The sequence below is a fragment of the Prionailurus viverrinus genome, chromosome A1 (genome assembly GCF_022837055.1).
Source record: "Prionailurus viverrinus isolate Anna chromosome A1, UM_Priviv_1.0, whole genome shotgun sequence".
In the NCBI taxonomy this organism is placed as follows: Eukaryota; Metazoa; Chordata; class Mammalia; order Carnivora; family Felidae; genus Prionailurus; species Prionailurus viverrinus.
Genome location: NC_062561.1, coordinates 23,177,868 through 23,204,879, shown reverse-complemented (window position 1 = coordinate 23,204,879; position 27,012 = coordinate 23,177,868). Strand labels below are relative to the sequence as shown.

Sequence of the window (27,012 nt, the reverse complement as noted above, 5' to 3'; positions counted from 1 at the left end):
ATCCACTTTGTTGCAAATGGCAAGATTTCATTCTTTTTGATTGCTGAGTAATACTCCATTTCATATATATACCACTTCTTCTTTATTCATCTGTTGATGGACATTTGGGCTCTTTCCGTACTTTAGCTATTGTTGATAGTGCTGCTGTATACATTGAGGTGTATGTGCCCCTTTGAAACAGCACACCTGTATCCCTTAGATAAATACCTACTAGTGCAGGTGGGTTGTAGGGTCGTTCTATTTTTAACTTTTTGAGGAACCGCCATACTGTTTTCCAGAATGCACCAGCTTGCATTCCCACCAGCAGTACAAAAGAGATCCTCTTTCTCTGCATCCTCACCAACATCTGTTGTTGCCTGAATTGTTAATATTAGCCATTCTGACTGGTGTGAGGTGGTATCTCATTGTGGTTTGGATTTGTATTTCCCTGATGATGAGCCATGTTAAGCATTTTTTCATGTGTCTGTTAGCCATCTGGATGTCTTCTTTGGAAAATTGTCTATTCACGTCTTTTGCCCATTTCTTGACTGCATTCTGCTTTTCGGGTATTGAGTTTGAGAAGTTCTATATAGATTTTGGATACTAACCCTTTATCGGATATGTCATTTGCAAATATCTTCTCCCATTCCATTGGTTGCCTTTTAGTTTTGCTGATTGTTTTTCCTTCATTATGCAGAAGCTTTTTATCTTGATGAGGTCCCAGTTCATTTTTGCTTTTGTTTCCCTTGCCTCGGGACATGTTGAGTGAGAAGCTGCTGCACCTGAGATCAAAGAGGCTTTTACCTGCTTTTTCCTGGCAGATTTTGACGGCTTTCTATCTTACGTTTAAGTCTTTCATCCATTTTGAGTTTTTGTGTATGGTGTAAGAAAGTGGTCCAGGTTCATTCTGCTGCAGGTCACTATCCAGTTTTCCCAACACCATTTGCTGAAGAGAATATTTTTATTTTATTGGATATTCTTTCCTGCTTTGTCAAAGATTAGTTGGCCATATGTTTGTGGATTCACTTCTGGATTCTCTATTCTGTTCCACTCATCTAAGTGTCTGTTTTTGTGCCAGTACCATACTGTCTTGATTACAGCTTTGTAATACAAGTCCCAGATTGTGATGCCTCCAGCTTTAGTTTTCTTTTTCAGGATTGCTTTGGCTATTCAGGGTCTTTTCTGATTTCATATAAATTTTAGGATTGTTTGTTCTAGCTCTGTGAAGAATGCTGGTGTTATTTTGATAGGAATTGCATTGAATATGTAGATTGCTTTGGGTTGTATCGACATTTTAACAATATTTGTTCTTCCAATCCAGGAGCATGGAATATTTTTTCATTTTTTAAATGTCTTCTTCAATTTCTTTCATAAGCTTTCTATAGTTTTCAGTGTATAGATTTTTCACCTCTTTGGTTAGGTTTATTCCTAGGTATTTTATGATTTTTGGTGCAATTGCAAATGGGATCGATTCCTTGATTTCTCTGTTGCCTCATTATTGGCGTATAGAAATGCAACTGATTTCTGTGCACTGATTTTATATCCTGCGACCTTGCTGAATTCACGTATCAGTTCTAGGAGGTTTTTGGTGGAATCTCTGGGTTTTCCATAGAATATCATGTCAGAGAGACAGAGAATCTTAAGCAGGCTCTGTGGGGGTTGATCTCACAACCATGAGATGTCTTGAGCCAAAATCAAGAGCCACTTAACCAACTGAGCCATCCAGGCACCCCACTAAAGAAATCTTAAGTGCTCTCTTTATAAGGTGCCTCTTCAGACCTTGCTGGGGGTATTATATAACATATGATATATAGAGAGATATAGATATAACATATGATATGTGGATATATCTATATATATCCTGCTTTCTAAAATATTTTTAAAAATCCAAATTGTGAAATACACTTAGACCCCAGGGTTTTGGATGAGAGGTCATAGAACTGCATACATAAATTTAAGGTGAGTCTGTAGATAGCAGTTTGATGTCACATGAGAACACAGAAAGAAGGCAAGCCAATGAGAGACTTGCCAAACCTCCCTACACCTTGAGCTTGGACTTCTAACCTCTGGAACTGTGTGAAAATAAATTCCTGTTTAAGTCATGATTCTGTTTTTGTTGTAGCATACCTAACAAACTAAGCTAACAGGTGGCCTAAATCTCAAAGCTTAAGGAACTGTAACAGAATCAATGAACATTTGCTATTGTGGATTCCCACACTTTCCATGCCTGCCATCCTTGAATTGGAACTTTGGCAGCAACAAAGGCATCTCGTATAACAGGGTCCAGAGTGTGAAGTTAACTTTTGATGTAGAAAACAAAAAATGTTAATATGAAAATTTTCAAATATATCAGAAGTAGAGAATAGTACAATGAACTTCCATACACGCTATACTCAAGAGTCAGCAGGTACCAAGATTTTGCCTTATTTGGTTCAGCTCTCTCCTTTCCACCTCCTTCTTTTCCTTGGCTGCAGTATATATATATTTTAATTAGACAACCAATATTTTATTATACTGTATAATAGACACTGTTATAACCGCAATTTATGTATAGTGGTATGCCATTGGATTCACATTAATACAAAAGTAAAGAAATTGAACTGTGAGGTAATTTATACTTTCATTTAGAATTCCAAACTAGGATACTCATTTCATTCCACGTATTATTAAAGATATCCTCCTAAAAAATGTACTTTGTTCCCAGGAAATTGCAAAAGTTGGAAGACAAATGTTTTTCTATAGGTCATGTTTCATTTAAATATTAAAAAGGAAAAAAAGCTAGAAAAATCGAATTTGCAGTTCATTGCAAGGATGTGATTAAAAACTATATAGCACCTCAGGAAATACATTCTCATTTAAAAAAAATGTATATATATGTGGATTTTTAAATCCATCCCATCTTTTATCTTTAAAAAAGATAAAGAACCAAAATGTTAATTTCTATGATCTCTAGATAGAATGTTAGTTTTATTTTCTTTGTGCTTTACTATACTTGCTAAATGTTCCACTATGGATGTTGTATTACTTTTGCAAATCAGAAACAAAAAATTTTTTAAGTACACTAAAACTAATAAATCAAAATGTAGTTGTGTAAGCACATTATTTAAACATGGAGATTAACCACCAGAATTTAAAACTGCTTAAAAGTGATTCCTTGTGAAAACTGCAGTAAGAGGGAAGGTGAAGACAAGACAGTGCTTTCCATTCTAAAAACTTTCAGCCGATCTGTTAGTCTTAAAATCAGACATTATTATGGTAAGTTTTTTCGAAACAAAGAAATGAAGGAAGGAAGGAAAGAAAGAAGTGAGGGGAGGGAGGGAGGAAGAAAGGGAGAGAGGAAAGAAGGGAGAAAGAAGGAAATCAGAAGTAAAGAAAGGGAAAGGAAAGGGGAAAGGGGAGAGGGGAGAGGGGAGAGGGGAGAGGGGAGAGGGGAAGGGAAAGGAAAGGAAAGGAAAGGAAAGGAAATTAACTAGTGGGAAGACTAATGGGAAAAAAAGAAGAAAGCAACAACTTCATTTTATTTCTTCTGAGACTGTCATTATGGGCCTTTGTGAAACCTACCAGTTGTGATTACTAGTTCAGCTGAATGCATTACATCATGTTCATTCACACTCCAGAATTCTACTTAAGTATGTATAAAATCAAACTGGATTTACAGAAATAATTTCCTACCTACACTAAAGGAATATTTAAATTAAAAAAAATCAGAGTACAAACAAAAATATGTTTATTTACACATATTACAATAATTACAGACAGTAAAATTAAGACAACTTCCCATTACTGTGACAGAAGCTACCAGCCTTCACTTTCAAATGAGGGTTTTGTTATTTTGAGATATGATGCACAGTGATCCACTGCCCTTATTTAAAATGCTTCTCTAAATAATTCCAGGGGCTGATTAGTGATATGTACATGGGTTATTTCCCTCAACTTTTATTTCCAGAAATACTATGTACAAGTCCAACATAACTGGAACAAAACAGGATAGGGCAGCACTGAAATGAGTAATTTTTTTTCCAACAATAAATTTTGATTATTCTTTAAATATTCACTTAGTGGTTTAGAACTGAAACGATAATTTTTGGCTTAAAAAAGAAAGTCCAGTGATTTTTAATGGGCTGCACGGTTCCACTATAGGCAGTATTACCTGGCTTTTTTTTATAGGCTTGCTATTGTGTAAGAAACAGAATTCCACAGTATTCAATTCTGATGAATTTTGTCTTTTATGTTTTTTAATCAGAGTCACTACTACTGCTTGAGGAGTCTGTTGACATAACTTCTACATCATCTTCATTTTCTTTATTATGCCCTGGAGGTTCCAGCAAAAAGTCATTACTGTGATTCGGTGGTAACATATTCATTGACATGTCATTTGACTGCCATGGATATTGTGGAGCAAGGACATCTGGAGAAAACAAAGCATATATAACAACACTTCTACTATTAATTTACTACTTGATTACTCTTCCCTTCATGCACACAACCTGAAGTAAATATTCTTTTTAAGGCCAGGAATCAAAATATACATTTGGCTAAATTAAGAAAAAGCAAATTTATCAAGGAAAAGCATGATATTTTAATAACTAGAACCTGTGTTTTATTTTTTAGGAAATCATGCTTCCATCTAAGTAACTTTATAGAGTCAGTTGACTAATTTTTCTTTTGTAAGACATTCACAATTACAAATAAAATGTTTTCATATATATGCATATATATGTAAATTATATGCAGATTATATCATTCTCTGTCTATTCTCTCTGTAGATTTTAAATAGCTAATATGTACTATACTAAGTATTACAAGTTTAAACTACCTGTTAAGCTTTAAATCCACTCTTCTCCCTGAACCCTGAAAACATCTCCTTTGCCAGCAGCTGCAATGTTAATCTTTGTCAGCAGAGGGCACTGGAGGGACTCTGCAAGGGGAACAGGCCTCTAAGGATCCGATGCGATGTTTTCCTTCTCACTGCGCAGTGCCTGGCTGGCGTGCAGGACATCAAGTGGTGCTCACCACCTAGCAAGTTGCCTGTGGCGTTAAGTCTCACATTACGCCAAAGGTGGCTTCCCAGCAAGGCTCCCTGAAACCCTAGTGGATCACCTCCTGCTTGCCAGCTCTGGCCTGACCTCATCCATCTAACGTCTCTGCCAGCCAGTGGGCCACAGCTATACCCTCTCCACCCAGGGCACCATGATATGAACAAACAGCCTTGGGATGGGGGTGGGAGGCGCCTCTTCTCAGTTGGTCCCTTCCTTGGGTACTCTATCCTGATCTTAGATGTAGCAGCTGCTACCACATTTATTACTACTGTATTTTTAAAAAATAGTTCTCTTTACCCTTTAGTAGTATCATCTTGTTACTAGTTAATAATTCTTTAAATTTTCCTTGTTCAGGGGCGCCTGGGTGGCGCAGTCGGTTAAGCGTCCGACTTCAGCCAGGTCACGATCTCGCGGTCCGTGAGTTCGAGCCCGCGTCAGGCTCTGGGCTGATGGCTCGGAGCCTGGAGCCTGTTTCCGATTCTGTGTCTCCCTCTCTCTCTGCCCCTCCCCCGTTCATGCTCTGTCTCTCTCTGTCCCAAAAATAAATAAAAACGTTGGGAAAAAAAATAAATAAATAAAAATAAAAAAAATTTTCCTTGTTCATACTGCTGATGTCCTTTCTGCCTCCTGACTGGGCTGTGACTGGCATATAATACAGTATAATCAAAATGAGGAAAATGAAAAGATATCAAGGTAAATTAATGCACAGTGAGTTCTCAGTTTGTACGTTAGATAAACATGATGTTTACATAGCATTTTCAGTAACACAGGAACATCCTTACAATAAAATATGAAGCAAAAAGCATTATCTAGGGCATGTTTTAAACACTGTAAAAAATACAAGGAAAAAAATGAAATAGGTAAAATATTAAAAGTGATTGCTCAAAAAAACCCATAGTTTTTGGTTTTTATAACCTTTTTTATTAAAACTTATTAAATGTTCTACCAAATGAAAACAAAAGTCACCTACAAAAAATAAACGTTGGGGAACATAAATAAAGGTTAAGAATAGCCCAAAACTATATGCAAAACTTGAGGAAGGATGAAATTCAGAATAAACTGAGTTACACAAGAGTGCTGTTTTATTTAGTTATTAAAAAGTCTGTAAAAAGCTTTGTTATTCATTTGGTTACTTTGGAGTTTTTCAGGAGTGGGTTCACTTTGTATTCTTTAAAATGAACATATATATTTCTTATTCTGTTTATATACCATATTTCACAATTTTATTTAAAAAGCTATGTTTAGATCCTAATAATAATAAAAGAGAGGCCTAATGCCCAAGGAAAATAACCTATTAAAAAATGAGAGAAAAGTCGATTTATTGTAGTTTTATAAACTCAAGCTAGAACAATCTTTAAACTAGAGTAAGCAGAGAGCAGGATAATTGGCAGAAAACTTAGCTATTAAAATGAGTTGGGTCAGATGCCTGAACGGCTCACTAGGTCAAACATCCGCCTCTAGATTTAGGCTCAGGTTATGATCTCACCATTTGAGTTCAAGTCCTGAGTCATGCTCCATGCTGACCATGCAAAGCCTGCTTGAGATTCCCGCTCTTCCTCTCTCTCTCAAAATAAATAAACAAACTTAAAAAATAAAATAAAATAAATAAAACAACTTGGGTCTAGAACCTCAAACTTGTTCAACAGCCAGATATTCCATCACCATGTCTGAAAAACCTCAGTCTGTTCGAAAGCATTTTTCTGATCAACATTACCTGGCAATCTGCCTGCTGCAAGTGCATCTCCTGGTAAATGACCATTTACACCATTAGTGGAAGGATTGTTCATTTGACCCAATAATCCACTTCTCATCTCTAAATCAGTTGGGTATGGTCTCCGTGGGTCCCCTAAAAAAACAGACTGCTTTTAATTCAATCATATACAAAATAAGCATTGATACCTTCTCTAAAGAAGTATTGATTTTCCTCGGTTCACTCTGAAAAACTCAAACTACATTTCAATTTTGGAACAAGAAGGTCATCTTATCAACTGTTACTAAGAGCATAATATATTTAAAAATACATGCATTTTGTCTCTGAACCTGCATAGAAATATACTACTCTTTATACAAAGAGAGAGAGAGAGAGAGAGAGAGAGAGAGAGAGAGAGAGAGAAAGTCTGTCATTTTAGCAATTCCAGATGACAAATTAAGAAAATTATAACAGTCTTGATTCTTGTAATTTACCTGCATTTCCTAGTAACAAATGATACATACTCTTGAGGGAGAATAAATAGATCATGACACACTTCTGTTTATAAGACAGAAAGGACTGACTGGAATGCTTATTTGAAGGACTGTCTAAATTAAAACTTTTTCTAACCAACCGCTTTGATCTTGTCATTTAAAGACTAATTCCTAGAACCTTCCAGCAGAGTATCTAGAGCCAATGTTCATTTCCAATCATGAAGGCATACTGTTTAGTTTGGGGATGATGAAAATTTGGCAGATTTGGACTTTTTGCTAATACTTCTTACTCGCTCCAGATCACTTACCCCCCCAAACTGGTAATTGGTAAAATACCATTCACAAGTTACTGATGTTGAGAGATTTATCTCCTACTCCTCCCAGAAGACTACTGCTCTACATTAGGTCCTTGTCTTATGTACTGTCAATGTATGTTGCAGTTCATTACTCTTTGCTATTTCTAATTACTCCTGTTCTTTCCAGTCCCATGTATTTGCTGTTGGGTGCTCAGTGCTTCATCTTTATCACCAAAGAGCTGGAATTATCTGCTTCCAAGGCCAGAACCCTTGAGGAAACTCCAATTGTTCTAAAAGGTGGGCTTCTGGCCAGCCCGGGTATTACAGGCATATAAATCTATAGGTTTCGAATCATCACGTATCATCTTGTACTTTTAAACATGAATTTATTATTTTTCTTTAAAAAGGAAAGAAACACAGTTCCTATGGCAACAGCTTTGTAGAAAATCAAACTGATAAAACTCATGGCCCATATTATTCCTTCTAAGATATTAAAGATGTGAAAATCACCTAAGATTTAAAACCACATATGTCTACTTTAAAAAGAGAAGTATTTTACCTGGAACCCAGGTCAGTGGGGCACATACAGCATTACTCGCACTAATCCTATGTGCGTATTTAATTATTTCTTCAGAGGAGATGGCACCTGAAAGTCGAGAGCATAACATGCTAGTCTAGTAACTTACAAGGGCATAAACACGTGCCTCATAGTCACACATCATACTTTATTTTTTATTATATGTATACAAGATAATCTGAGTTACCTACCTTCCCTAATAAAGCTAATAATATGTATATTGTTAAGCTTAAATCATAGAGATTTCCCAACTAAAGAACAAAACGTCCAGAAAAATCGTCTGACAAAGTGTCAAACTTGGACATTAGCATGATAATGCTCACTATCTCAATTATTAGCTACCATTAAATAGTCTTACTGTTCTGAAAGCAACAGTGAACACAAAGAAAAGAGAGGCAAGAGTGTTTTGTCTCCCAATGACAAAGCTATTAAACTAGAACAGCAGTTCACACTATATCACTCAATTGTTGGCTTACTGTGCCACTAAGGATATAAGTAGATCTAAGTAGAAATAAATCCACAATACATTCATTAGATTCAAAAAGGTAAGCCACTAAATAATATGTATAGCATGACCTGGTTTTTTTTTTTTAGAATATATGTACATATATACTTGTATTGTTCCCATTCTATCTGTATTAAACATCTTTAAAAAAAAAAAGTGGACACACACCAAACATTAGCAGTAGTTACCTGAAACAGGAAAAGAAGAAGAAAGTTAGACAACTCTGAGGTGACTAAAGGTAAATCATCTACGAAACCATTAAAGTAACCGAAGTTTGGGGCACCTTGGTTGGTTGAGCTCAGTTGGCTGAGGGTCTGATTTCGGCTCAGGTCATGATCTCACAGTTTGTGGGTTCGAGCCGTGTGTTGGGCTCTGTGCTGACAGCTCAGAGCCTGGAGCCTGCTTTGGATCTGTGTCTCCCTCTCTCTCTGCCACCCCCCACCCCCCGACTCACACACTGTCTCTCTCTCCTTCAAAAATAAACATTAAAAAAAAAAAATTAAAAAAACAAAAGTAACCAAATTTTCATTGTAACTCTACTTTTAGTACACAAACTAAAAAATCCAAAATGGAAGTCTTTTAAGGAGAGGAGGAGCACAGGAAAAGAAGGTCTGCTGGGCTTCTGCACCATTAAATGTGTACACACCCCAAAGCCACATCTAGTTCTGACTTCATGACACTCTAGTCCTGCTCCATTTGTCCACTGCACATTCTCTTTCACTTTTGCAAGATCCATCTTTTCCAAGATCTATCTCAAATCCCACTTGCTTCCAGATCACAGTTCTTTTCCTTTCTCCCAACAACTTTATACACTCATTGTCATTACTGTGCATTTGGATACAAAGTCATAACTTGCCATGTTACTGCTTCTTATAACCTGAGAAAGGTGTGATGTCTCCTCAGTAATACATAGCTCAGTGCTAGAACCTAGCACTTTACAATAAAAATTTATTGGAACCATTTTAAAAGTAGCAAATGATTACCAGTTAACACTCTCATCTGCTTCTTCAAACAAAAACTTGGATTTTTCAGAAAGTCGTTCAGTGTTTCCCACTGTACTAACCTTTTCTTGCTTTTTCTATTGATTTGAGTTTTTCTTTTGCTTGGTAAACAGCTGTTGCCTAATTTGAACATTAAAAAAAGAAGTACGGTTTATTCTTAACTATATCAAACAGTTTTTGGCTTAATTCACAAAATCATTAATTCCATATGAACAACATGGAAAATTTAGAAATCCCCACAATTTATCTGTAATGTTCTCAAACATGTGGGTATCATTTGTATCAGTTAATGAAAGAAATAATATATGTCCATGAATCAGTCTCCATTCACAAATTCTATCACAAACATGCAAAAGAGATTCTGACCACATACCACCCCAAGAGCATTCGGGTTCAAGGATAAAATATCAAAATGTTTTTTTAGTTTGTAAGATACATTCTTGGATTGATGATCTTATTCATTTATACATTACTACTATCTCTAAGCTTAATGACTACTATAATGAAAACACCCACAACCACCCCCCACTCCCACTGGAAAGATACATGAAAGGGTAAAATGAAGTTAAGCTAGTATGTATATGCATCTTCAACTGTAACACAGTGGTTAGGAGTATGGAGACAGAGAGAAGTAGGTTTAAGTTCCATCTCCCTACTTTTCACTCTCCCTGGGCAAAGTAGTTATCAATTTAAAATCTCAGTTTCTTCATCTATAAAATGGAATGGTACTAACCTCGCATAATTAAGAAGATTAAGTTAAAACATTTAAAGTGCAAGCAAGCACAAGGCCTGATGCACAAGTGCTCAATGTTAGTTGCTATTACCTAAATCATAAAATTCAGTCTTTTTATGGTCCTTGTGTTAACTCTATTTAACTCCATAATTATATTTTTGGAAATCTAAAGAACATAATCTGAAATGCAGAAGAAAAACAAAGGTTTTTTTGCAATGATATTCATCAAAGTATTATTTTGTAACAGTAAGTTGGAAAACTAAACAAAATGGATACAATATACGAAAAATCCCTCAGTTTTAACAAATGGTAATAGAACACCAGTTGGTATCCTACTAATTACAAGATACAAAATGAATTCCTCAGAGGGGGAAAAAAAACTATGTTGTACACCTGAAACTAAAGTAACATGGTGTATCAACTATACTTTGATTTAAAAAACAATTATAAGCCTACTGGGAAATTAAAAAAAATAAAAGAATACACCTGAGACTGAAATGAAAAGCAAAAAACTATGAATAACAGCACAGAGGGACTGACGGCATTTTTTCCCTCCTCTTTCTACTTTTCTGTATTCTCTGAATATCTTTTGATAAGCAAGTATTACTTTCCTAATGGAAAATAGATTTTACTATTTTTTTTTTTAAAGCATTTACTTGGGGTCATTTTTTCAGCAGGAATGGTTAATTTACCCTGAACCACTCAGGTTTCTATTTATTGGAGCCCATTTGGACACATTTTGAAGATTCATCAGGGATAAGGATTCCAGCAGTGTCTGGTCCATATGAGAATCAAACTCAGCTATTTCTGTAATATCACCATATAGCAATTACATTAGTTAGTATTTAGTGAAATAACCGGGTAAATATGAGCAAAGAAATTGCTTTTTTGAAATAGTAGCCAAGAACTAGAGTCCTGGGGACATATGCCCAAATCCACCTAGTTTAAAATGGAGGATGAAATAAGTTAATGTCAGTTTTAACCAATTTATAAAATTGGTACATATTTCTACTGATTTCAAAATATTTTTAAAGTTGAAGTAAAGATTTAGATTACTAATAACTGAAAACTTCTATCAGGACAGGATAAAAGTACAACTTCTATTGATTCAATTCAATTCCATTAGTTCTATTAATTCAACACCGTGAAATCTTTAAATGATGAAAATATGGTTCAAAAGTAATGCAGACTACCTTAAAACATTAAGTTAAAAAGGGATGACAATGGCCTTTCATTCAAACTGTCAAGTTCTCATTTTTACACTTAGGAAATTAAGTTTTCTGCCAATTCAAAATACTTTAAAACAGATTTATTTTTCAGAAATAAATTAAACAATATCCCCTTTTTTTTTTTTTTACCTCCTCTTCTATGAACTTACCAATATTTGCTCTGCTTCCTTTAGCTGTTTTTGTAGTTGTTGAATATCACTGTCTCTCTTCTCTACTTCCTTTTCTAAAACTTGCATTTCATGATGGATTTTTCCCTGATTAAGTGCCAATTTCATCAGTTCTTGAAATTCCCCATCTCTGTGAATTAACAACTCCAGGACCTATCAGATATTGATTAAAGCAGACAACAGAATATTGAAAAGTGGCATTCCAATGAAACAAAGAGTCTACATGTAAATTGGCTAGGCTATAAAATGTTAACACCTCCAAAGTATTATTCTAATCAATGTTAAGAATAAAAATAGCCTACTTCTGATTATTTTGGAAAAAAGATGATGAAGACTTTTTACTTTTTCTCATTACATGCTATTCTTTCATGCAAATAAGAACTACCAATATGCCAAAATGAGGTTTATTCACTTCCCAGGAAAGATAAAATTTTTGTGTATCCCTAAAAATACAAAATAAACAGCCTGATTTAAAAAATGACCAAAGGAAAACTGATGCAAGCCACTCTGGAAAACACTATGGAGGTTCCTCAAAAAATTAAAAATAGAACTACCCTACAACCCAGCAATTGCATGACTAGGTATTTATCCAAGGGATACAGGTATGCTGTTTCGAGGGGGCACACGCACCCCACTGTTTATAGCAGCACTATTAACAATGGCCAAAGTATGTAAAGAGCCCAAATGTCCATTGATGGATGAACGGATACAGACGATGTGGTATATACATATACAATGGAGTTATTACTTGGCAATCAAAAAGAACGAAATCTCGTCATTTGCAACTATGTGGATGGAACTAGAGGGTATTATGCTAAGCGAAATTAGTCAGAGAAAGACAAATATTATATGACTTCCCTCCTATGAGGACTTTAAGACACAGAACAGATGAACACAAGGGAAGGGAAGCAAAAATATAAAAACAAGGAGGGGGACAAAACATAACACTCTTTAATATGGAGAACAAACAGAGGGTTATGGGAAGGGTTGTGGGAGGGGGGATGGGCTAAATGGGTAAGGGGCATTAAGGAATCTATTCTTGAAGTCACTGTTGCACTATATGCTAACTAATTTGGATGTGAATTTTTTAAAAAATTTAAATTTTTAAATAAGTGTAAAGGAAATGAATAGACCTTTTTCTAAAGACATACAAATGAACAAAGGTACATGAAAAGGTGCTCAACATCACTAATTACCAGGGAAATGCAAATCAAAACCACAACTGGATATCACCTCATACCAGTTACAACAGTTGTAATAAAAAAAAATAAAAAAAAAAAAAAGATAACAACGTTGGTGAGGAGGTGGAGAAAATGGAACCTTCATGCACTAGTGGTGGGAAACCCACTGTGGGAAACAGTATAGAAGTTATTACTTCAAGAGTTAAAAGAGAACTACCAGATGATCCAGCAATTCTACTTCTGGTTACTTACCTGAAGAAAATGAAATTATTATCTCAAAAAGATATCTGCACTCTTATATTCACTGCAGCATTATTTACAATAGCCAATATAGAAAGCAAACTATCCATCAATATATGAATGGATAAAGGACATGTTGTATGTAAGTTTTTATTTAAGTTCCAGCTAGTTAACATACACTGTAATATTAGTTTCAGGTGTACAATATAGTGATTCAACCTTCACATACAATGTCTGGTGCTCATCACAAGTGCCCTCCTTAATCCCCACTCCCTTAACAACCACTCCTCTGGTAACCATCAGTTTGCTCTCCAAAGCTAAGAGTCTGTTTCTTGGTTTTCCTCTTTTTTTCTTCCCTATGATTGTTTGTTTTATGTCTTAAATTCCATCTGAGTGAAATTACGTGGTAATTGTCTTTCTGACTTATTTTCCGTAGCATAATACTCTCTAGCTCCATCCATGTCGTTACAAATGGCAAGATTTCACCCCCCCCTTTTTAAAAAAATTTTTAAAAAACATTTATTCACTTTTTGACAGAGAGAGATAGTGTGAGTGGGGGAAGGACTGAGAGAGGGAGACACAGAATCCAAAGCAGGCTCCAGGCTCTGAGCACCCCTTGGGGCTTGAACCCATGAACTGTGAGATTATGACCTGAGCTAAAGTAGGATGCTTAACCGACCCGCATTCCTTTTTTATGGCTGAGTAATATTCCTGTGTGTGTATATGTGTGTGTGTGTGTGTGTCTGTCTTCTTTACCCATTCATCAACTGATGGACATTTGGGCTTTTTCCAGAATTTGGCTATTGTTGATAATGGTGCTGTAAACACCAGGGGCATGTATCCCTTTATATTAGTAGAAAATGTGTGGATGTACACACACAGATAGAGAAATACTATTCAGCCATAAAAAAGAAGGAAATCTTATCATTTGTGACAATAAGGATAGACCTTGAAGCCATTATGTTAAGTGAAAAAAGTCAGCAAGAGAAAGACAAATACTGCATGATCTCATTTGTATGTGGAATCTACAAGAGACAAACTCAGAAAAAGAAATCCGATTGGTGGTTGCCACGGGAGGGGGTGGGTAAAATGGGTGAAGCTGATCAAAAGGTACAAACTTAACGCTTATAAGACAAGTAAGTTCTGGGATGCAATGTACAGAAATGGTGACTATAGTTACCGATATTACATTGTATACTTGAAAGTTGCTAAGACAGAAAATTTTTGCAACTTAAAGTTTGTAAAAATGTACAGAGAAATGGGGCACCTGGTTGGCTCAATTGGTTAAGTGTATGACTTTTGATTTCAGCTCAGGTCACGATCTCACGGTTTGTGAGATCAAACCCCGCATCAGCCTGCTTGGGATTCTCTCCCTCTCTTCCCCTTCTCCACACACACACACTCTCAAATAAACTTAAAACATATATATATAAAACTCACACTAAACCTGTGATTTCATTCATAGTATTGCTTTACAATGAAGATGGTTAAAAAAGAGCAATTTCCAAAAATAGTAAATAGGTGGTATGTAGATACAACCTTTGACCTATGAAGGTTAAAAAGCATAAAACAGAAAGTCTGGGTCCAAATCTCTAGTCTTTCGTTTACCAGGGATAGAGTAACAGCACCTTATCACATAAGGTTATTGTGAGGATTTATGATATAATGCATGTAAAGTACACACAGGAAGAGCCCAATAAAGGCTAGCTATCATCATCACTACCCCACTAGAGAATTAAGATGCAATCTTACCTAAATACCCTTACTTAACTGTGCGAAGTGGGGAATAATACTTCAAGAAAGGAAATGGCTATCAAAATTCAGAACCAATTTTAAAACTGTTAACAAAAATTTGTTAAAGAGTAAAAAGTATAGACCTGCCTCTTCAAGTTCCTTTCGATATGAAGTTCTTCTCATTTTTATAGGACTCAGACAAAGACTGAGCTATATCCTCTGTCCATGTATTAAAAGTATTTACTTTGAATAATAGTTTCTTCTATAAAAAGTAGTATATTCTACTTAATATACCTACAGTCCCTATTCTTCTCAAGTCACAAGAGAAAGCAGGGTTTCCACTTCTATAAAAGTATATTTAAAAAGTTATTAACCAACTTGTTGTTTCACAACACATTTCAAGAAGTTTACAGTTTGACCTATATTGTATACTACCATAGAGCAGTAAAGATTCTTTGGAGATTTTATTGTTGAGTAGAGAAAAATTATTCAACTGAAGTCAGACCTTGATTCTAGTTCTATTCATCCATCAACCTCTAGTTCACTTATCCACTCTGGAACTCAAGCTCTTTTATAACACAGGAGGTTATAAAGACCATTAATGTCCCTTCTAAGTAAAATTCTACATACATGAAAATATGAATATTCAAATAAAATGGAGGCTAGAAAATTTTCAAATGGGCACATCACACTAATATTTAACAGTTTCAATGAAAATTCACAGTACTAAGTATAACGTTTAATTCTGTTCCAGAGTGGTGATGATAACTATCCACCATTACTAAGCTCTCCCTATGTATACTTAAGAATGCAGTATAATACATCCTCACAACAACCTTATATGACAAGGTACTGTTATTTTTAAGGACAGAACTGTTAGTTTTTAAAAAGTGTAAGAAATATCAGTGCTGATAAGACAGGTGTTAGTTATGACCTACTGAATCATCTGTGTGCCTGGCTCATAGCAAGCATATAATTGCCTAGGAAGTAAAGTTAGAACTTATATTTCATTTTGCTTATTTTGTAATTCTTAGTTGGCTTCACAGGTATTTATGAATAAAGTATCTGAGACTAGCATTCTTTTATTACCATATTTCTCTATAAGCTTTTTCTAAAAACAAAATAAGCAATATACAAAGAACAACTTTAATATCCCTAAAATTACCAACTTACACTACCTGTAGCCTTATCTAATTCCCCCCTCTCTTCCTGAGGGCATTAATCCTTGAAGAAAACAGTTTTCTGACACTTCACTACTGACAATCAACCCAATTTCTCTGCCCTCAAAACATATGATAAAATTAAAATGATGAAGGGGTGGAAAGTAAAGAGAAAAGATCTATTAGAGATTTCTCCTGTCTCACATCATTAAATAGGCTAATTCTTCCTATCTGTTTCCTCTTAAATTTTTTTTTTAATTATGGCAAAAAAACAAAGTGACATTTACCCTCTTCTTTAAAAAGTTTCTGGGTCAGAAAATCAATCTCACTGTAGAAGATTACAAAGCACAGAAAGGAATAAAGAAAATAAAAACTACTTATAAACTTAAAATCTACAAAATAACTTCTATTAATAGTTGTATGCTCTTTTATTTCTATTCATTTTCAAGATTGCAGTAGGGGGACAAGCCTATAATAAAAGGTTTATGGGAGCATTAACTTTCTTTATTCCAAATATTGTTTTAATATCCATTTAACAAGCCTTTGCTGGTTAATTCAAAAGACAAAAATGAATAAATGTGTAACTACAACTATAAGAGAAAATACTATTCACCCTTAGACAACTATTTGCGTCTTAAGCAGTATGACCTTATATAAGAGATTCAAAGAAAGTATCAATTTAAAAGTTGTAATTAATAATTTAATAGAATTCAATCTTCCTATTTTCAAACAAAGTAAATGTAAGTAGGAAAACTGCAGTAAATAATGGGGATTTCTTGTTTGTAATTTAAAAAGAAGCCACTTACCTGGTTTTCCTCATCAGGCGGCAACAACTTTTGGTTTCTTGAAATTGCCAGCATTTCTATAAGTTCTCTAGAAAAAGCAAAACAAAAAACAAAACACCTTCGCAAAGCAAATACAGTAGAAGCCTTCTCAACTATCTCTACCTGACTTACTGGATTCATGGTACCCACAGTGCGCTGAGTATTCACAGCCACTGCTCCACGGTGACTATGCGCTTGGGCTCTCACCAGCTTCAAGACTCAGTTTTGATTGTTACCAGATGCATCTATGCAAGTTTTACTTACTAGTGTAATTACATAAATACCAATGAAATATGACTGCCAACAGAGAAGAGCTGTTTCTATAAAAACCTAAGCTGAATGCTGGGGAAAGACTCAAGAGATGTCTGCAAAGGCCTACTTCAAAGAAGCAGGGAAAGTCATAACAAATTCAGCAAGAGTCTGCCCTAAGACTGTTTGATGAGCATCTAAGTTCTCATTTCACTTTATCATTCATTTAAAGTAATCTCTACACCCAACATGGGGCTCGAATCCACAATCCTGAGATCAAGAATTGCGTGCTCTACTGATTGAGCCAGCCAGGCACCCCTCATTTCACTTTAAAGAAACAAACTAGAAACTGGTAGACTTTGCATTATGGATGGTTTATGCAAGAAAAACTCCTACATTCAGCACATTGGCCATGCCCCTTCATTTACATATCATCCAGGGCTGTTTTCCCACTATAATGGCAGAATAGGGTAGTTGCAGCAGAAAATTTATAGCTTGCAAAAATCAAAAATATTTATTATCTGGCCATTCCTCTACAGAAAAAGTTCTCTGACACCTGTCTTAGATGAAAAGATTAGTGAAAACATAAGTTTATATGCTTTAAGGTAAAATAAAAAAATTAAGGAGATGAATCATTTTTTTAATCATTTTCTACTTTAATTGAATTTTTTTTATAAAGTTTATTTCTTTTAAGAGCATATGCACATGCGTGGAAGAGAGGCAGAGAGAAGGGGAGAGAGAGAGAGAATCCCAAGCAGTGGGGCTCGAACTCACAAACCACGAGATCATGACCCTGAGCTGAAATCAAGAGTTGGACGCTTAACCAACTGAGCCACGCAGGTGCTCCTAATTGAATTTTCAAAAAAATTTTTGACGTTTATTTATTTATCGAGAGAGAGAGAGAGAGCACGAGCGAGCGAGCAGGGGAGAGGCAGAGAGGGAGTCATAGAATCCGAAGCAGGTTCCAGGCTCTGAGATGTCAGCACAGAGCCGACACGGGGCTTGAACCCACAAACTGTGAGATCGTGACCTGAGCTGAAGTTGGACGTTTAACTGACTGAGCCATCCAGGAGCCCCTGAATATTTTAATTAACCGAACAGGTTATCAACTAAGAGGGATTCTTACATATAATAAAATCCTATCTTTCTGGAATGAGCATTTACTAGATATACCAATTTTCCTACACGAAACTTGGTATAAACATAATATACACATTCTAAAATATATCACAGTATTAAAAAGTATATCACAGTATAAAATATGTCACAGGTAGTATCTATATATTAGCTTCAAACTTGCTGACAGATGGACTCCAGAAATTATGCAAGAGGCACAGCTGCACAATTAGCTACCTGACACGACCAGTCAGCCCCAGTGTTGGTACCTTCTTGCTGGCTGCTAGGCTATCTTCACCTTCCTATTTCCATCTTCCTACTCCTACCTTCATACGGTTTTCCTGGATGGTGCCAATTGGACCCAACCTTCCCCACTACTAGGTTCTAGTACCACTGTGTATGAATTTGCTAATTAATGAAAAAGGGGGATATGGCAATGGAAAGTCTTCATTCACCCATTCATTAAATATTTCTTGAGTGCCTCTTACGTGCCAGGCACTTTCTAGATGCTTGAGTTATAAAAGCAAACAATGGAGGGGTGCCTGGGTGGCTCACTTGGTTGAGCATCTGACTCTTGGTTTCAGCTCAGGTCATAATCTCACAGTTCGTGGGATCAAGCCCCCAGTTGGGCTCTGTACTGACAGTGCAGAGCCTGCTTGAGATTCTCTCTCTTCCTCTTTCCTTGGCCATCCTCTCACTCACACATGTACACACACACTTTCTCTCTCTCTCTCTCTCAAAATACATAAATAGACATTAAAAAAAAAACCAGTGAACAACGGAATTTAAATTCTAATACAGGAGACAAAAATAACCAAGAAAACAGGTAAATAAAACTAAGGTTATAAGGGTTGGGAAGAAAATAAAGCAGAACGTCAGTGAGCTGGTCTGGCTACTTACACTGGGTAGGGTCAGGAAAGGATTCTCCAAGTGAGAGGAGCCAGCCATGAGGGAAGAATGCTTGTAAAAAGTCACAGCTAGTTCAGGAGCCCAAAGATGGTTTGAAGAAGTGTGGCCAGAACATAGTATGCACTGGGGAGCAGGATACAAAATGAGGACAAGGGGAGGGAAGGAGGGAGGGGCCAGACTACTGTGTCAGGTCCTTGTAGGTCATGGTAAAGGATCAGTGTATCATTCCAGAGAACGAGAAGCAACTGGATCATTTTAAGCTGGGAAATGATATGACCTGATTTATGTTTTAAAACAAGCTAAGCTATCTGGAGAACAGATTGTAAGAGGGCTAGAATGGAAATGAAGCTAGGTGGCTTCTGCAATGTTCCAGGCAAAAAATGACATTGGCTTTGACTGGGTCTGAGCCACTAGGATTTAGTAATGGTAACAGGTGAAACATGTACAGACTCAGAATATATTTTGGAGGTAGAGCTGGCAAGACAATGATGGATTAAACAAACATTTCATGAAAGTAGCATGTTATATTAATCATTTTCTGTACCCCATAGAGGAGATATAAACACTTGAGAATCTCTGATCTATATAAAGGCTGGTTTCGGGGTGGGAGAGGTGGGCACTGGGGGGGTATGGTGGGAGATGTGGAATGAGCCTTTTCTGCCTTTCTTGCAAATCTGGGAGTATGAATCCACAGAGAACCATAAAAGGGCTTGCCCTAGGCACAGAACTACAGGGGGAAAGAGAAAGCTGTAAGACAGTACATTCAGTAACCATCTAGAACAAAGTGGAAACTTCTGTCTTCCCCAATGGTAAAAAGAGGCTGAAGGAAGCCCTGAGCCCACTCTCTGGTTACAGGTGTGGGAGACAGAGCCCCATCCTCGTATAGAAAAAATTAGAATCCATCCACAATTCCCCTTAGAAACATAATTTAGATGGGGGTTAGGTTGGGTATTAGTGGTATTACAGTTCAGGTAAATTATAGGTAAACAGAATTAATAGGCTGCTGTGGAAACCTCAAGACTCCTATCAACATGGTTTGTGAGGGACAATGAGTTCTGAGTTACAAACACGTTAAGAAAAACTTTTAGGGACGTCTAGACGGCTCAGTCGGTTAAGCATCCAACTTTGGCTCAGGTTATGAACTTGCCATCCATGAATCCAAGCCCCACGTTGGGCTCTGTGCTGACAGCTCAGAACCTGGAGCCTATCTCCCTATTTCTCTGTCCTTCCCCTGCTCACACTCTGTCTCTCTCTCTTTCTCTCTCAAAAATAATTAAAAAAAAAAAAAACAAAAAACTTTTAGACAATTTGTTTATTTAAATTTTTTTTAATGTTTAATTTTGAGAGAGAGGGAGAGAGAGAGAGACAGAGCACGAGCAGGGGAGGAGCAGAGAGAGAGGAAGACACAGAATCTGAAACAGGTTCCAGGCTCTGAGCCATCAGCACAGAGCCCGACGCGGGGCTCGAACTCACAAACTGCGAGATCATGACCTGAGCCGAAGCTGGATGCTCAACCGACTGAGCCACCCAGGCACCCCAGACTACAATTTGTTGTGTTTTTTTTTAAATTCATCTAAAGACTACCTCATTCTATCATATTTTCCAAAGTAATAAAATATACTAAAAAGCTATATAATCAGGTAACAGTAAAAGATACGTCCTAAATTTCAAACTTACTATTTTCTAAAAGACAAGAAGTTATACTAGTGAGTTTTCTTTTCATTTTTTTTCATAACAAATGCAAACACGAGAAAAATTTCATTAAGAGGATAATGACAAATTTCAGATTACAGAATCAGTATATGTAACTATACGATTGCTAACAAAATGGGATTTTTTTCAAAAGCCAACCACACTGGAACAACCTCACTCTGTGAAGTCTCAATGAATCCTAGGTGGCAAACTACAAAGTGACATCTCTTCCACTGCCACCACCATCCATCTCCAGGGTCATAAAAGATAAATTTTCACTTACTGTCACTCAGTCTTTCTTTAGAGATGAATAAATAAAAGAACAGCAGAGTAAGTCAGGAGAAAATCAGAGGAAAAGAAAAACTTTTAAGGCAATTACTTATTACCAGGGTGCAGAGCACCTCAAGAAAGAAGCAGCTTATCTCCAATTTGTCACAAGACTCAGTGGAGGCTACAAATCAACCAGAAATCAAAGTGGCATTCCTGGGGAAAGGGCAATAGAAAAACGACAGCTTCTTTTAAAGAAATCAAAAGAGAACTCAGCGCCTCAACTAATCATGCACAACTAGAAAGCTGAAGGGGGAAGGTTTCAGAAATGCTGAGATTCTTTTTTTTTTTTTTTTTTGGTCTTATAGTAAACTCATTTTGTGCTTTATTGAAAGATTGTGCTGTGAAGACGCACACATTGCTGGGACTTAAGAAATATATTCAGGAATATGCCGGTCTAATGGATGGTGGTACAGCAGACTGTTTGCAACTGCTTACAATCAGTTTTTACTAAAAGTTAGGGTTAAGAATTCTAGTTAATGTAGTGGTTGAAGCTACTAGAATAAATAAGGGAAACAACTCTGCAAAAAAAAAGTAGGATTCATGTTTTCAATAAAAGAAAAGAAGATGCAACTTTCTCTTGAGGAAAAAAGAAGTAATGGTATCTTAAAGTGAGGTTGATTATATAATGACAGAAAACCTAGGGTTGCCTGGGGGCGCTGAGTGGGTTGGGCGTCCAACTTCACCTCAGGTCATGATCTCATGGTTTGTGGGTTCCAGCCTCGCATTGGGCTCTGCTGTCAGCACAGAGCCCGCGTAGGATCCTCAATCTGCCTCTCTTTGCCCCTCCCCCACGGTTCTCTCCCTCTCCCTCTCTCTCTCCATAATAAAGAAAGTAAAACAAGAAAGAAAAAATAAAGAGGGAAAACCAGGACAAGAGAGTACTCCACACTCAAGGTCTGCTACAGACTGTGACCCTGATGTGACTAGAAGCCAATGTGGCCAGAAGCTGATGTGACTCAAGGACTGCAGAGCCCTGTGGAATGACTGAAGAGCTCTACAAAGAATGCATCGGATTTCAACCTCTTCCTGACGAGGTCAGAGAAAAGCAAAACTACATTAGGATCTGCTGCTGTGCAACTTTTGAAACACTGAGATTCTTGAGGACAACTGAAATGATCCACTACTCCAGCAGGTCAACACATTTCACCAGGCAGAAAATGCTATATACTCAGTAATCAAGGAAACAAGCAAATAGGGAGAGAGAGAAACTGGTCAAACCTAGCTAGATACAAGAGAATTCCAATTTAGTCTCAAATTTAACACAGCTGGTAAATTACTTAATTATGCTATCTCAGGTGAAGACTACATGACTATCATGTATATGCACTCCTGCAGGTACCGACATCGTCAGGAAAACGCACCTCAGATATACGGCCAAATAATCCAGGAACAAGATCTTAAAAGTGACTACGGAGTCGTCCAATGTCAAAAGAAATGTTCAAATACCATTATCCTGGATGAGTAGGTTCAAAAAAACCATAGTTCCTGAACTTGCAGAGTATGAAATACACACTAGGGTCACAAAACAGACGAATTATGTTACAGCAAGTGCGCTCAGAAAAGAAATGAATTTACTGGGCTCCAGAGTAAAACGGTGGGAATAATTCACTGACTATACTAGGGCAAAGATTTGAAATTCTAAGACCAAGACTTGGAACAAAAGGCAGCAGTCACTACTTCCCAAAGGGGGTGTCACTTCTTCAGAAGTCAACATAGTCACAGGAAAGTGGCACACTAAGCTAGACATTTGGTTTCTACCTCACCGGGCGGTGGGAACTTACCAAGTATTTCAAAGCAGAAAAGTAATACGAGATGTCTTTTAAAAAGATAGCTCTGACCCTGGGCAATACAGTAAGATAAAGTGCAGAAGCATAAAGACAAGTAAAACTTTCCGGAGACTGCGTTAAAAAATAGTTAACGACAGTGGGGTTGGGAACAAGACGTCAAATCTGCGCAAGGTTTTAGGGGGAAGAATCAAAACAATTTTAACATCCAAGTGAATGTGAGGGAGTTAAAGAAGGCTTCAACTTGACAAACAGCCACGAACCATGGTAGACTAAGAAGACATCCAATTTCTCCTACCTCTTCCACACACGCTGCACGCCTGCCCTCCCAAACTTGCAAGTGTGTAAGCAGCACCAAGTCATACGTGCTCATACTTCCAGGCTTTTGCACATGCTGTTCCAGCTACCTGCCGCCTACTGAGTCTGGTGAACTCATTCTTCCCATGCAGTCCTTTCTCCAGGAAGCCTACCCTGACTACAACCATGACAGGCACCCTGAGTCCTCGGGTTCCAGTATCCCGCAGTGCACGACTCTGTAAAAACAGGCTCTGCACCACGGTCGCTGTTTACGTCTGTCTCTTCCCCCTGACACTGGGCTCCTCTACGTCGGGACCTAGTCCCCCACCCCCTTCACTACAGTCTCCCAGCGCTTGGGACCCAGGGGGAGTTCCTTAAGTGTCTGTGGAGTGTCCGTGGACGACGGTACTCACACCGGGCGATCTCTAAGGTCCTCTACAGTTCTGACCGTGTCGGGGTTCCAGAGTCACTGTCATTATTAAAACGTCTTCTAAGGCGGGGGGATCCCATGTCGGCGTCTCGGAGGGTTGCAGACCTCAAGTGCCAACACCTGTGTATCGTCTCTGGGAGCGCGGCCTCCCCACCGAGCCCCGGAAACCGGGAACGAACACCCCGGCAGGCCCGGCCGATGCAGAGTCAGTCCTCCGGGCCCAGCCCTCTCAGGCCTTCAGGCCGACGGCATTACCTTGACAAGACCTCCAGATCTTCCAGCGCAGACAGGAGCCGCTCTCGCGTGCTGTTACCACCTGCCGCTCCAGAGCCGCCTGCCGGCCGCTCCTTCTCCTTCTCTCCACTCGAAGACGCCGCCATGCTCCCCACAGGCTCGTTTCCGCGACTGCGCAGCTGAGCACTGGGGAGCCGAGGCGGGCTCCGGAGGCGGAAGCAAGAGTCACCGAGGCGGGGGAAAAGAGGCCAGTACACAGCGCCCCCTATACTCTTGGAGATGCACTGAGGGCGGCGGCGCCATCTGATGGGCGAGCGAGAGTTTCTCCGTCTAACCTAGGGAGAGAGCCGGAGAACAGGGAGGAGCAAGGCGGTCAGGTTCTCCTGAGCCTTGTCGTTTTCACAAGGAATGGGAAGTTCAACGGATTTCAAGCATTTGCGGAAATTGCATAATGACCCACCTGTTGTATCTGGTTCTTTGTGAAATGGACTGGTCTCAATATTAACCTATCTTTAATCTGCATCCCTATGATGCTAACCCCGCCTTGGCTGTACCTCAGACCCTCTCCGCTGTCCTGGACAAAATTTCACACCGTTTCCTGTCTCTCCAAACCTCCAACACCTCTTTCCCCCAATTCCCACTCTCAACTTAGGAACTTGCTTTCTAACTCACTGAGAAAGAGGAGAAATCTGAAGATAGGACTCCCACATACTGCGGCCCCCAAGAGTGTCTGCCCGCCAGCACCGTGCCCTCCCCCCCCCCCCCCCCCGCCCGGCTAGCTGCTGCCCGTGCACTTGCCTTGCTCCTAGCCAGAGAAATTCTCTGCCAATAGCTGTATCTTTCTGAAGGCACCGTAGTCCTCCTACCTCCCAAATGACAATGTTTCGTCCTGTACTTATTCCTATCGCCATACCTGCTACTTTCCTGGTTTTAGAATATTCTTACCCCACTTTCCCTACTAGCAACCACTTTACTTCTTTGTTCCCCTCTGCAGCAAAACACCTACAAGGAGTTACCTAAATACTTTGTTTCTAATTCCATTTCTTCCTTATACCCATTTCAGTTAGTTTTCATCCTCATTTTCCCACCAAAACTCAGATTGTAAAGGTCATTGAAGACTGCCATGCTCCTAGGCCCTGGACCTGTTAACATCCTCCTTTATCCTGGAGAACACTTTCTCCACTTGGGTTCTAGCATGCTGGTCTCTCTTTGTTGCTCTTCCTCTCTGATCTCCCCTCTCCATCTCTCTGGCTGATTCCTCCACTCAACCTTGACCTCTAGACAGAGGAATGGTTGGGAGACACTTCTAAGTCCTCACCTCCCCAGCTCACTTTTGATCATCTCACGCAGTCCAGGGGCTTTAAACACTGTCTGTATGCTGACTCCAAAATTTGTATTTCCCACCCCAACCTGTCCTCTGAATTCAGGCTTGTATGCCCAGTTCTTACTAGATCCTTCTGTTACTGCACAGAGAACCGGTTCTGAGCTCAAGTGGAGCTACACTCTGCTGGAAAATCAATATTCGAAAGACAGGTAATGGGGGGAAAGGAAAGTTTACTTTATTCAGGAAGCTGGTAACCTAAGACAGTGGGCTGATGTCCCAAACACTATCTTCCCTGTCTAGGTGAAGCTGGATGGTTTTAAAGGGAAAGACTTGGGAAACGGAGGAAGGTGCTCCAGGCAGGAGAAGCAGGTGCCCTGGCGGCTAGTCCGAGATGGACCTGACCCTGAACAGACTTGCTGGCATCAGCTGCAGCTGTTTGGAGATACGGTCAGGACTTACCTTCTGGGGAAGCTTCGTCCTTCACTCCTCTAGGCCAGCGGTCTGCAGGTCTCAAGGCAAGTGGGTTAGTTCTGCTACACACCAGGGAACTTTGGTCAACAAGCGAGGAGTGTGTAAGACTGAAGCAAGTTAGCCCTTAAGAGCAGCTGGAGGGCTGTTACAGTTCCCACTGGGTGTCTCAAATATGTGGGCAAACCCGAATTCCTGATCTACATCCCCTCTCACCCAACACACATATCACACTTCTTGCAGCCCCAACCACCCCCCCCCCCAGCCCAGTTGATGGCAGCTTCTTCACTTTGATTTTTCAGGCAAAAGACATAGGGTTTTCCTTGTTTCTCATACATCACATCCATCAGGAATCCAGATAGTTCTGCCTTCAGGACATGCCCAGAAGTTGTCCATGTCTCATCTTTCTGCTTCTTTTTTTTTTTTTTTTTTGATGTTTATTTATTTTTGACAAAGAGACAGAGTGTGCATGGGAGAGGAGCAGAGAGAGAGAGGGAGACACAATCTGAAGCAGTTTCCAGGCTCTGAGCTGTCAGCAGAACCTGACGTGGGATTCAAACTCATGAACCTTGAGATCATAACCTGAACTGAAGTCAGACGCTTAACCAGCTGAGCCACCCAGCTGCCCCTCATCTTTCCATTTCTAATCTCAGGTCCACATCTCCATCATGCCTCAGCTGCATTTACTGGGATTGCCTTTGCGCTGTTCTCTCTGCTTCTCCCCTCACATCTCAGGCACAGCCCTTTCTCAAAGAAGCCCACCTGGCCACCCTTTTCCCTACTTGCAATCTACCCCCACATCCTATACCCTTTCCCCTGCTCTACTTTTTTCCATAGCATTTGTCCTTTTCTAACCTTCTATATAAGTTAGTTGGTGGGGGCACCTGCCCTGAGGGGACACCTCAGTTGGCTGAGCATTCCAATTCAGCTCAGGTCATGATCTCATGGTTTGTGAGTTCAAGCTCTGCCTTGGGCTCTCTGATGTCAGTGCAGAGCCTGCTTCAGATCCTCTGTCTCCTTCTCTCTCTGCCCCTCCCATGCTCATTCTCTCCCTCTGTCTCAAAATAAATAAACTTAAAAGAAAAGTTAGTTGATGTGTGTTTTGCTAATTATCTCTTCTGCTGGGATGTAGGCTACATGAAGCCAGAATTTCTGGTCTTTTGCTCAGTGATATTGCTCCAGTGCCAGAAGGCTGCCTGACAGAGTGGGCACCGATGACTATTACTGGATTTGTTGTTGACAGAGGTGCTAAAATCACCAAAGATGCTGAAAACAAACTGTAGATATCTGTAGTTTTGCCTCTAAATGGTAAAGCCTTATTTTCTGTCTT

General features: G+C 38.7%; 1 protein-coding gene across 2 annotated transcripts in view; it reads right to left on the bottom strand.

Annotated features, from left to right (window-relative positions):
• Positions 1-3,683: 3,683 nt before the first annotated feature.
• MED4 (mediator complex subunit 4) overlaps positions 3,684-27,012 on the bottom strand; it is a 47,609-nt gene continuing 24,280 nt past the window's right edge. For both annotated transcript variants that reach the window (XM_047864768.1, XM_047864769.1), the window contains exons 2-8: positions 23,912-24,225; positions 16,832-16,898; positions 11,693-11,863; positions 9,644-9,701; positions 8,058-8,144; positions 6,733-6,864; positions 3,684-4,387 (exon numbers count right to left, since the gene is read on the bottom strand). In XM_047864768.1, coding sequence (XP_047720724.1) covers positions 4,215-4,387; positions 6,733-6,864; positions 8,058-8,144; positions 9,644-9,701; positions 11,693-11,863; positions 16,832-16,898; positions 23,912-24,036 — 813 coding nt within the window. In that variant the 5' untranslated portion in view covers positions 24,037-24,225 and the 3' untranslated portion in view covers positions 3,684-4,214. The remainder of the gene's footprint in view (positions 4,388-6,732; positions 6,865-8,057; positions 8,145-9,643; positions 9,702-11,692; positions 11,864-16,831; positions 16,899-23,911; positions 24,226-27,012) is intronic.